The sequence below is a fragment of the Asparagus officinalis genome, chromosome 3 (genome assembly GCF_001876935.1).
Source record: "Asparagus officinalis chromosome 3, Aspof.V1, whole genome shotgun sequence".
Taxonomy (NCBI): Eukaryota; Viridiplantae; Streptophyta; class Magnoliopsida; order Asparagales; family Asparagaceae; genus Asparagus; species Asparagus officinalis.
In genome coordinates this window covers 17,005,992-17,018,599 of record NC_033796.1, presented here as the reverse complement: position 1 = coordinate 17,018,599, position 12,608 = coordinate 17,005,992, and the positions used below count along the sequence as shown (strand labels likewise).

Here is a 12,608-nt window from a genome sequence, read left to right as displayed (position 1 = left end):
AAACTAGAAGAGTTGAGGGGTCTGTCTGCAAAACCTCTAACTGTTAGGGAGTTTTACGAAATTAACCCATATTTTGTCCCACCTATTCATCTACGGGGGTAATTTTACGTGGCGGTGAGTGTATCTCGAGCTTCAAATGAAAAGGAAAGTCGAGGCGAAGCACAGTAAACCTCGGGGGAAGAATCTCACTTTCTTTTTCAAATATCTTTATTCTACAATAAAATAGAAATAGAAATTAGAGCGAAAAAAAGGAGGTGTCTTTTTGAGCACACTGCTTTCTCTCTCGAGTGCGAGTCCGATCTAGGGTTTTGAATGGCGAACCCAAGATTTAGGGCGTCTCCGGCGACTCCCGCTGCCGGTCGGTCGCCGGGTTCTAGGGTTTTGGAGACGTCGGCTCCGGCGAACGGAGGGAGTTTCTCGAAGGAGGAAGCAATCTGGAGGAGGTTGAGGGAGGCTGGATTCGATGAGGAGACGGTCAATAGAAGGGACAAGATCGCTCTCGTCAAGTACATCACCAAGCTTGAATCTGAGGTTTGTGATTTCTTTCTTTATTTTTTTAAAAAGATTTTAGTTTCCTGTTTCTTTATTTTGTTGTGTTTCTTGATTTACAATATAAACTAGTTACTAATGTGGGGTGAAATATTCTGAGAGTTCGAAAATTTTACATTTAATTGCCACCAGAATTAGGAGGGTCCGATAAATATGAATCATAATTTAGTCTAAATAATTTAAGTGTGCTCTCAGTTCAGCTTGAGATTAAGTTGTCACCTTTAGTGAGGCATATTTAGTAGGAGCTTTTCATATAGTCATGCCTGTGCAAATTAGCTTAATTAGTACAAGTTGTGATGATACTGGAATACTATGTGCTCTTGGTGGTCCTATGGATGTTGCTATGGATGTGAAGGGTTCAATCCTTTACAATCGTACTTAGGATGAAGATTTTTTTGTAGACAGATATTTTGGAACATCAATTTTGATTCATGATTCTTGAGCTAATGCTTTTGTTTAGAAATATATTCTTGGCTATTCCATGTATGTTTTGCCTTTGACAAACAATTCCTCCTTGGTAAAGCTGAAATTTGCTTGTTAATAATTTGAAAGCAAACTTCAGCAATTGGAAAGTGAACTTCTAGATATCTATGTTTTGGCGATGAATTAGTTACTTGAAATCTATCCCATCACATTTGATCATTTCCATAGTTGTTTACTTTGAGGGCACTATAAATATAGCTGGAATTAGAATGTTAAGTAGGATGAGTTGCAATATGGCAAGTTTAAGACTAAGATAAGATATGAGTGCATCTGCAATAAGTAAATGGTAGACCGAATTTAAGACACAAGCATGTAGAATTGATCCCAAATGATCTGGACTTTCCTGTAAAGTAATGTCTGAGTCAGTCAAGACTCAGGAGTAATGAAACTGTTGTTGAGGATAAATGGAATAATTATTTTCCAAAAAAGAGGATGGATATGATGAAGAAGGATTCAATACCTGTTAATTGAATCAAGGGGGTTAGCCCCTAATGAAGCTAGTTGGTAGAAAAGCATCTATTTAACAGACCCCAGATATTGGATAAAGGCATGGTCTTCGCCGTCAATTACATATTCTTGCACATAATTATGTGTGGGTGGGTTACTGATACACGTGCATTTAAGCAATTTATATGCTCTGACCAAACTGTAACTCTAACAAAAAGATTTCTCTTGCTTGAGGCAATGAGGTCCTTAAAAGACTTTTAGTTTGAAACAGAATGCTACAAGGTCAATGGGTAGCTACCCACACTAAGGAAACACAACTCTAGATGTTTGCTGTCCTAAATGTAGATTGTAGAATTAAAATACAATGGAAAAACTTACTGGTGGCGGTTTCTGTAACAATGCTGATGTGACGACGTCCGCTGATTCTGAGCTAACAGGAGAGGGGTGGGTTAATAAAATTCCAACTTATGTTTGAACAAGCTATAATTCTCACCATACAAAGTGGTGTATCATAAATTTATAGGGGTTTTACATATATACCCCTTAAATCTTTCAATTTTGCAATGCCCCTCTCAATTCTCCCACATTGAGTTGTTCACCCCTTTCAATTGACGATTTTAGTCTTAAAACAGAAAATATTGCAAACCTATTGGAAATTATTGGACAATTTTGACATTGCATTATTTAGAGAAAATTTTTAAGTTAGAGCAGTGGAAAAATCCAATGTGAAAGAATTGGGGGTAATTTTGCAAATACCAAGATTTGGAGGGTAAAATTACAAATATGGAAGATTTGAGTGGTATATATGCACAAGCCCCAAATTTATAATAGTTCCAACTGTCAGAAGTCCATGTTATTAGTTAATTCCATTCACACAGGGAGTGTTCTGTATATGGTATACTAGCACGTACAGATTTGATGTTTCTTCCTCGATATAGACATAATTATTGTTCCTCCTCGGCCTTCCTTCATATTGCAAATTGCAGCAGTAGTGGAACAACAGGACTTATCATGGCAAGGAGTGATCCTCATTAATAGAAGCAGCAAAGCTCTTGCTTTACTCCTATAAAATTTGTGGTCTCTTTCCTCTTATTATTATTATTATTATTATTATTATTATCAGGGTTTTGTTCTTTGTTTGTAATATGATATTGATTTAAGCCAATGTTTCATACCTTGTTGTAGACCTTATTATTTCTCCTTCTCTCTTGACCTTCACAATCAGTTTAAAATGGTTGGAACTTGGAAACTTATTTAAGACTTTGGAACCTGAGACAAATTGTTTGACACCTAACATATCCCTTTCATGCCAAATTTTTTGCAGGCCAGATTCTATAGCTGTAATCTAAGCAGACTAAGCATGTAGGTGGCAACATGATTTGAATTTTTTTCCTGTTCACTCAAATTATGTAAAAAGTGTGCTTGTGATATTTAATATTATTTGAATTTCTTATTTTTGAAAGATGTATTCTTTCTTTATTTTGAAATTCAAATACAGCAACAATATGCTACTTGACTTTATGTCATGTTCTGTGTAGCCAGTATCCACTGCTGCTCTACACAATGTTATGGTAACATGATAGATACTACTATATTATATGTTTTTTTTGTATAACTTGTTCCTGATTCCAGTATGTATCCCGATGTGTCATATCAAATCAATGCTGCTTAATACTTTTGGAAATAATTTGTAGGTTCTATTTTTTTATATTATATTTTGGTATTGGATGGGAGACTCTTGTATATGTTTCACAACCTATACTGCCTGTTGACACATATAGTTATATATCTTTGGAATGCCATATCCTTGCTTTTACTGTTCAGTTTCAATAAAACTGTTTTTGCCTTTTGTTTTCATTGTAGCTTGATAGTACTTATGAATTAATATAATGCAGTTGTATGACTACCAGCACAGCATGGGGCTTCTAATTTTAGAAAAAAAGGAATTGATGTCAAAATATGAGCAAGTTAAAGTATCTGCAGACTTAGCTGAAGATGTATATAAGCGCAATCAAGCTGGACATGCTTCGGCCTTGGCTGAAGCGCGAAAAGAAGAAGAGAGTCTCGAGAGGGCATTGGCGGTATTGAGAGAGGGTGTCACAAAAATGTAAGACTACAAACTATTTAATTGTTCACTTTTTTCACTATTCAGTTAGATGGTCATTATTTAACCAAGTGTACTTATTATTTGCATTGTCTACCTTTTGACCACACCCCACATTGTATGTCTATGTTGGTCCATACGCTAATAGGGTTCTTTTGTTTAAAGAGTTAAAGACATTGATTATGGTCCATATATTGAATTCTGCTTAGTACATGCACATGTCCGGTTATCTGTAAATTGTGCAAGTATGCTTGCTGTTACCATTTCATGCTTACATACTATACTCTGGTACATTGGTATTTGTTATGTTTTTTCTGACTGTTTTATAAATGTCAGATATCAGGGTCACGTTGAGCAAAAAAAATCCATATCAAATGGTGCTTCTCAAGGATATTTAGTAAATATCAGAGCTCCACATTGCATGACAAAATATAAAATCATGTAAATAAGATATGTTTAGGACGCAAAGAGGTCAAGAGAGAAATGATTAAGAGGAGAGGTAGAGGGAGATCGAGAAAGAGAGAGCATAGTGGCAGTGATATACAGATGAGGGTAAAGGGATGACAGATAATCGAGGTTTAAGATACCGCCGACTTGAGAAAAGTGAGTGAAGAATTGGGGCTTAATTGAGTTCTTATTTTCTTATTTTGAGATTTATATAAAACAGGTTCAGGTTGGATCCCCCCACCCCCACCCCACACGCAAAAAAATAAAAAAATAAAAATAAAAATAAAAATAAAATAAAACAAAACAAAAACAAAAACAAAACAAAACAAAAAACGGAACCCACCCCCGGTGAACAGTCTTATAACCACCAATGACTCACCCAAGGTTCCTCATATTTTACCACTAAGTGCCCTCCTCTGACCCTTAGATTATACCCGCCAAGTGCCCTCACCCGAACCTTGGACTTTACCCACCAATTGCTCTTCTCTGACATTTGGATTTTACCCACCAAGTGCTCTTCCCTGTGACTTGGATTTGACAAATCATTCAAGTATAGATTTTATTCTCATATCAAGAGAACCCAATAAAAGCGCACATGTAAAATTCCTGTAAGGAGTAATACAAGGAGGCACTAGAGGAAATATGATAAGTTTCTGACACTAAGGAATAGTATTGATCAAGAGATCATGAAATCTTTGGAATTATAGTAACTTCGAAATTCCTTGATCTGGATGAGACTAGTGGAGTAAAAATTGAATCTTAATCAAAAGATTGCTTCTCAACAATCTTCCTCTTCTCAAATGAAAGAAAGACTAGAAATATAGAGAAAGCATGACGCTTGGTGATCTATTGATGAGCTTTTAGAGTATTAAAGAAAGTCGCTATATAATAAAGATTGTAAGATGGAAATGTTAAAAGAGTTCAATTTTTGATATGTAAGGATTCAAGAGTTTTTTTTACCTTGTGAAATTATGGGTGATATTCAAAATTTTTGTCATCATGAGATGACCAAGCATTTTTATAAAGTAGTTACATTTGGATGCCAAGGAAAGCAAAGAGCGATTGGTAGGCAGCTGGTCCCAAAAGGATCACATCTCTGTCCACCTTGTTAAGAGGATGCCCTAGTGGTGATCGCTATTAGCCACTGGCAATGGCTAGCTTTGTCTGACTGGGTATGGGCCCGGCTGGCCTGTTTGGTTTCTGACGAATTCGTTTGGATCCATTTAGATCCTGATTTGACTCCTATTTAGTCAAAACATGTTGCATTAGAAAGAGTATAATACTCAGAACATTTGCATAAAATTGACAAGGTTCAAATAAGTTTTAGAAATTAAATAATTACTCATTTGAAGAATATCTGAACTAAATTGAAATTTCATAGTTTCCTATGCGCGGAATTTAATCTTTATTATTCTACCCTTTACACTGTCCTTAGTAGCTTGATTTTATCTTTGTGTAGTTCTTTAACTTATTCTCCATCTTTTTGATGATTTGAACTTTAACTTGTAGTAGAGTCATTTTAGTTCTTTGAACATAAGATTGGAAGCACAGTATTCAATCTCCACCTAAATGTGAGTTGACCTAAAACCAAATCGCGACCAGTGGAGGAGATATTAGCAATCATATAACATATTGTCTTATTAGGTGTCATTAACAGATCAAATTACATTGGAATAACAATATATGTTATGAAGATCTTTAGAAGAAACATATATACAGATTACTCCTATGTTTTTTTTTCTTTTTTAAATTTTCATTGTGAACATATTGTTAGATTTTCGTGTAAAGAATGGAGTGCCTACTCACTAACAAAACACCTAGCTTTTTTCCCCGTTTTAGAGTGCCAAGGTGTAATGCTAAAGAGCCACAATTTATTGGATGTTTTATTGTGATAACAAAGAATAGAGCTATATAGATTTCTGAATCAGTACTCTGACAACACACTCTTAATATTTTCTTATGAAAGAATTTCAATATTCAGTTGTATGATTTTTGAGATTTCTTTTATATTTATATTTTGTAAGATATAAAGCAACTGAGTGAGGTTGTATATCCACACAGGTAGAGACATACGGTAGCTTTCCCAGTGAACTTATAAACATAGTCTCTCCTATCTGAATTGTAACCAATGGCAGAATGGGCAATGATCAGTATTTATTGGAAACTTCAATGAATGAGATATGCCTTACGTTCTATAAATATTTCACATAATTATGCAATCACTATTTTGAGATAATTATACATCATCATTCTTCCCCAGATTGAGAAGGCCTTACATGAAATGCGTGCTGAATCTGCGGAAACAAAGCTTGCATATGAAACCAAGCTGGTTGAAGCTCGTGAAATGATGGAAACTGCTCAGAAGAAGCTTGAAGAGGCTGAGAGCAAGCTGCATTCAGCAGAATCTTTACATGCTGAGGCAAGTCGTTCTCATAATACTGCATTAAGAAATTTGCAGGATGTTGAGGCTCGTGAAGATGATCTTAGGAGGCGTCTCATGTCCTTTCAGTCCGAGTAAGCTCCATGTTTTGTTTGTCAACATATTTTTTTCCTCATGTATTACTCGTAAGAAAGTTTCTTTAGCACCATTATACTAACCTTTATCTTAGATGTGTTTTCTATGAATCAAGTCTGCATCGGATAATGTTCTTGAGAGGTGCTTAGTCATGTTTTCTGTATTGTTTTGCAAACTGTTAGTGCTCACCAAGAGTTTTACCTTTTCTTTTATTTTTTATACATCCAACATCCCTTCTCATATTCTCCTTATTTTCCTTTTCATTAACCATTGGCATGAAACGAACAATTTTTCACTTTAGCCCTTTTAAAAATTTTTATTATTAAAATCAACCCTTTTTTCTTTTATTTACCAAAACCGACCCGATTTCTTGATTAGCGGCTTAATCACATTCCTAATTAGTCGGGGTTGCCAACCCCGACTATTTAGGAGGGTCTTAAACCCTAATTAGAAGACTTAAACCCTAAAAATTAATATCCTAAATAGTCGGGGTTGGCAACCCCGACTAATTAGGAATGTGATTAAGCCGCTAATCAAGAAATCGGGTCTGTTTTGGTAAATAAAAGAAAAAAAGGTTGATTTTAATAATAAAAAATTTAAATAGGGCTAAAGTGAAAAATTATTCGCATGAAACACTTACTTTATATACGCAATCAATCAAGCTTGTTGTACCCAGTTCATGTGTTATTAAAGAATTTGTTCTCTCTAATCTCATGCCTGTTTTTGCTGTGGTTTCTGGGATATAACTTATCATAGTTTTTATTTGATGATGAATTGTTTAATTTTTTTTAATTTATTATTATTATTTTTTATTTTTTGGATAGATGCGATGCTAAAGAAAAGGAACTCAGCCTTCAAAGGCAGTCTTTATATGATAGCCAGAGAATTTTGAATCAGGAGCAGGAGAAGTTATTGGAGGGACAAGCTTTATTGAATCAGAGAGAGGATTACATCTATAGAAGATCAAAGGAGTTGAGTCGCTTTGAGAAAGAACTGAATGAAACAAAAGGAAAATATGAAGAAGATTGTCGAACTCTTAAAGAGAAAAATTTCAATTTAGATCTTGATATGGCTGCTCTTGCTACTAGAGAGGAGGTACATACATGTATTTTCTGTTTTTTAAACATTATTAAAATCCCCATGGGTCGTCTAACTTTTGCTGGACTTGTCGATGATAAAGATTACTTGCACAACCACTAGCTTGAATTTTGGGTCAAGTGGTATGTGTACTTGCACACTGTGACTAGAATTGAATTTAAGATGGCTCCTTAGTTAACTTACTTGAAGTGTTGACTAACACATGGTGAACATCCCCTTAATGATCCAGATTATTTGTTATAGCCTGTATCCATGTCTTAAATGACTAAACATCAATTATGAAGAGATTGGCATTTACAATGAACTGTGTGGATCATCATGATTTTCCATGTGATGTTTCGCCCCTCCTTGCATAGTTGGCAAAGGTGTCACTTTATATGCTTATTCATATATGCCTATTCACCCTATATAAGGTATTTTCCAATATATTGTCACAGTGGATTGCTCACACAATTTTTTGTTTTCGCAGGCTGTCATTGAAAGAGAATCTCAGCTTGACAGAAGAGAACGGGAATTACTTGTTTTACAAGAAAAAATTTCAGGCAAAGAATATGTGAGTTGCTTTTATGTGACTTTTTTTTACAATTATTTGTCATAAACTAGCTCCTACTCTCTATCTATTTGTGCAAGTGAATTCTGTAATTTTGAATGATCAGAATGAGATCCAAAGACTTGCTGCTGAACATGAAGATACTTTGCAAAGGAAAAAACGTGAATTTGAAGCTGAACTAGAGGAGAAGCGTAAACTGTTTGAAGATGAAATGGGGGTGAGAAGTACAGCTTATGAGGAGAGGATGTCTGAGCTTATCAAGAGAGAAAACCTCATTAAAGAAAAGGAGGACAGTATTGAGGCCCAACTAAAGGCATTCTCCAAGAATCAGGAAGATTTAGCAAACAGGCTGAAATTATTAGAGGAGGAAGAGCAAAATCTACATGCCATGGAAAAAGCAGCAGAAATGGGAATGTTGAACCTGCAGAAGGAAAGAGAAGAAATTAAGAAAATGGAAGTAGATCTTGAGAAAATTAAGGGTTCTCTTGAGGAGCAGAAGGATCAAATTTTACGTGAACAGGAGAAACTGGAGCTAAGTATTCATGAGAGAAATGAATTGCTTGTCCTGGAAACCAAACTCAAGGAGGAGATTGATAGCTTTAGATCTAAAAAGATGGAACTTGATGTTGAAGCGGATAAACTGAAAGCAGAAAAGGAGAAATTTGAAATCGAGTGGGAGATGATTGATGAGAAAAGAGAGGAACTACGGAAAGAAACTGAGCGTGTTGCTGAAGAGAGTAAAGGAATATGTGTTTATCTTAAAAATGAGCATGATAGCATAAAATTGGAGAAAGACAATTTACGCAATCAGTTTAAGATGGAGGCAGAGTCTTTGTCTCGTGAACGAGAGGAGTTCATGAGTAGGATGGAGCGCGAGCATTCTGATTGGGTCATCAAGATTCAGCGAGAAAGAGAAGATTTTGTGAAAGACATAAATATCCAAAGGAAGGAGCTAGAAAACTGTATTGAGAAGAGGAGAGAGGAAGTGGAAACTTATTTAAGAGAAAAAGAAGAAGCCTTTGAACAAGAAAGGTCCAAGGAACTCCAGCATATAAGTTCTCAGAAAGAAATGATTGCTAAGCGGTTACAACATGTTGCATCTGAATTGAAGAGACTTGATAATGAGAGAATGGAGATTGCTCTGGATCGTGAGCAAAGGGAGAGAGAGTGGTCTGACATAAAGACTTCAGTTGAAGTGCTTAACATCCAACGGGAGAAGCTACAGAAGCAAAGGGAGTTATTGCATGTTGATCGTGAAGAGATTTATCAAAAGATTCAACATCTTAATAAATTGGAGCATTTGGATATTGAGTCCGAAAACAGGGCTCTGTTCGATCTCCATTCTCAGCAACAGCATTTGAGCAAATCAAGGTTCCCGATTAAAAGATGTACAAGTACCAGTGCAGGTGATCTGAGTATTGACATGGAACAAGAACAGAAGTTTTCTGCACATGGTGGTTCTGGATCAAAGTTGCTTCCAGACAAATCCTCTGATGAGTCTTCGCCTCGTTTATTGGCTACCATGTCAATGGTAAAGAAATATGCAAGGGCAATCTTTGGACGTTCTCCTGAGAAATTAGTGGGTGCTAATTCTGAAAGAAATGTGAAAGGCAGAGCATCAACCAAGTCAGGTGGAGGATCAGCTGGAAAAGAAAATGGATCAAATTTATTCAAGAAGTTATCATTGGAGAGAAATGTTGAAATTATACCAGAAATAGAGCATAAGAGTGGTGCAGATAAGGTGATCACCCAATTAAAGGAGGATGGTGCTAATGGTATGAGCGAAGAAAATCCAAGCACCGTTGTAAATGGTCAACAAAAGCTGCGTAACAGAAAGAAGAGGCACAACGACTCATTGTCCACTGATCATCTTGAAGCCGACCTTAATCAGAAGCAACAAAAGAAGGCTAAACAGAGTGGAAACGACATGCTGGAGGAAAACTCTTCAGTCCGGTAGGAACTTGTGCCGGATTGTTGTTTTTAGGCTTACAAATAAATATAAGTGATATTGTCAGATAGATCTATTACATACTGTGCTAACTGTGGTTTTCAGTCCTCATTAAGACTATGAATTATTATTATTATTATTTTGCCAAGGCAGTTTTTATTGAAGAAACATATTCCCCATCCTGATTTTTGCTGTACATCTATGTTCTTAGTAGTGCATGTTCAGGGGCTGTTTGGTTAGCTTCTTGGAAAACTAATTCCAAGAAAAGAAATGGAGTCATCACCTTTACGGTTTTCCAGCCCATTTCCAAGCTCAAAATTTGAAAATTAGGTTTCTTGTTTTTAAGGGAACTTGCATGTTTTGTAGACACGGTTTTCTATTATTTTGTTGAATCAAACAATAGAAATGAAAAATACTTGGGAAAGCTCTTTTTCGATTTGATGTGTCAATACTTTTCCTAGAGGTTTCCTTTTTTTTGGGAACCAAACAGCCCTCAGATGAATAGCATGGCATGTTGTCTGGACTTCAGACTTTAAAGTGTTAAAAAGATTTTATGTTGGTTGTGCTCCTGCTAAACATGGAATTCCAAACTGTTGAATTTCAAACTACCTAATTTCACAGAATGCATTTTGTTGCAGCATTCTTAACAATGGAAATTCACGGATTTCGGAGAATCCTTCACCTAGCAGTAATCTTACACCTCCTTGCCATGGATATCAGAATGCTGCCCAAGAACAAGAAAATGGGAGTGCTTTCTTGGAAGGTGGACAACCAGCAAATGAGATTGCTTCGGTAATGACTAGCTGATCTTATCTTATATTTTCTTGTCTTTTTCTTTTTCTATTTTTTTTAGTAGAATATGCAACTGGTGTGTAACTGGTTACCAAAAAATCAATTGCCTACAGCTGCGAATCAAACTGAATTTGATACCCTATAAAAAATATCAACGCCTACATCTGCGAATCAAACTGAATTTGAGACCTTACTTTTGCTCAGATTATTAACTCGGTCAATATATCTCTCCACCATACATAAAATATGCTGTAAATTTTAGGATAAAAAAAGAGTATCCAGCAAATATCCACTTAGCATTTGATATGTATAAAGTATGGTATATGTCTCTGTGAAGCATCTGGCAAGGCCATCGTGGCAACTATTACACGATTGAATCTCTGAAAAAAAATCAAAAGCTACAATCTGTAATCTGTCCAACAGTTTACTTGATTTGCACCCTGCAATTCGTAGAAGAGAACCTGGTCCTTTTGGCATTGGCTCGATTAGCAAGTTGCTGTTTGAGCTAGCTTGGATTTTGGACAATTTGAAATAGGTATTGGTGGCACATGACTGATAATATATCTCTACCCTTATGCAATGTCAAGTATTATTTCATATATAAATGTTACTTGGCCCAGGACAGTGGGTACCTGTACTGTGTGCTATTTGTATCTTCATACTATATAAATGGTATGACTTGATTCTCAGTTTCATTTAAATTAAATTATAAACCACTGAGCAAATATGGCATTTGATTCAAGAGTGTCCCTTTCCAGAGCAGAATTGTTCAAATCTGATAATGGAATATCTTTAGTCAGTTCCAAACTTCTCGTTTGGTAGCAGACTGTAAAATGGTAGGCTACTTTTTCTGCATCTTAATCCGCCATGCTTTTTACAACTAACTATTAGCATCATGATGCATCATCATGGATCAAACATAACACTGCTTTTGGAAGATGCATTAGAAACTCTAGCATTGATATAAATATAAAAGATCTCATGTTTTGTGCTTTCATTTTTCTAGAACTTTTCTTAGAACCAGGAATGTTGGGTCTAGCATTTTTATATGCTGTTAGCCTATAACTGATCTAACTGGAAGTGGTTACCAGCTCAAGGAAGGAGACGGAGGTAATCATGTCACCAGTGAAGAAGTTGACTCAGATGACAACAGTGGTGATGAAGTAGAGGAAGCGAAGTCTTCTAGACTACATAAGATCTGGTTTTTCCTCACTACGTGACTTGCTCAAAGAGCACTTGTATACTATATCCTATTATTATTACTCTGACATGGTAAATCTACTTATCATAAAATTGCCGCTATATTTTCCCCCACTATAATTGTCAAGGTTGATCGGTTTAAACAAGTTCCATTTTTCACTTAATTGCAGTATAATTGAAGAATGTGCAGGCAGGATGATTTCACGGTGGTTTTATTTCCCCGCTCTTTATCTGTTTCTTTCTTTTGGTGTAATTTTCTTTATCGAATGCTCAAATTTTGTAAATTCGTTTTTAGTGTGCAGAATTTGGTAAGCTCTTGTCTTCTTCCAGAACTCTTGTAACAGTTATTGCCTAATGTTGGGTCGTTTTACATCAACAAGCTTTTGTTTGCGAGTTTTAACTTCTCGTCTGATGATTGTGTTGGCTTTGATAAGGTTTGTATTAATGGCAAGTCAAACTGGACGAGTTTATTCAA

The 12,608-nt window shown here is 35.8% G+C and overlaps 1 protein-coding gene across 1 annotated transcript; it reads left to right on the top strand.

The window, feature by feature from the left end:
* LOC109833193 (protein CROWDED NUCLEI 4-like) lies at positions 165-12,608 on the top strand. Its single transcript, XM_020400782.1, is given in 10 exon segments — positions 165-531; positions 3,375-3,557; positions 3,560-3,586; positions 6,291-6,544; positions 7,370-7,640; positions 8,113-8,196; positions 8,300-10,146; positions 10,780-10,933; positions 12,025-12,205; positions 12,304-12,608. Coding segments are annotated over 9 exon segments (3,168 nt in total). The 5' UTR covers positions 165-312; the 3' UTR covers positions 12,154-12,205; positions 12,304-12,608.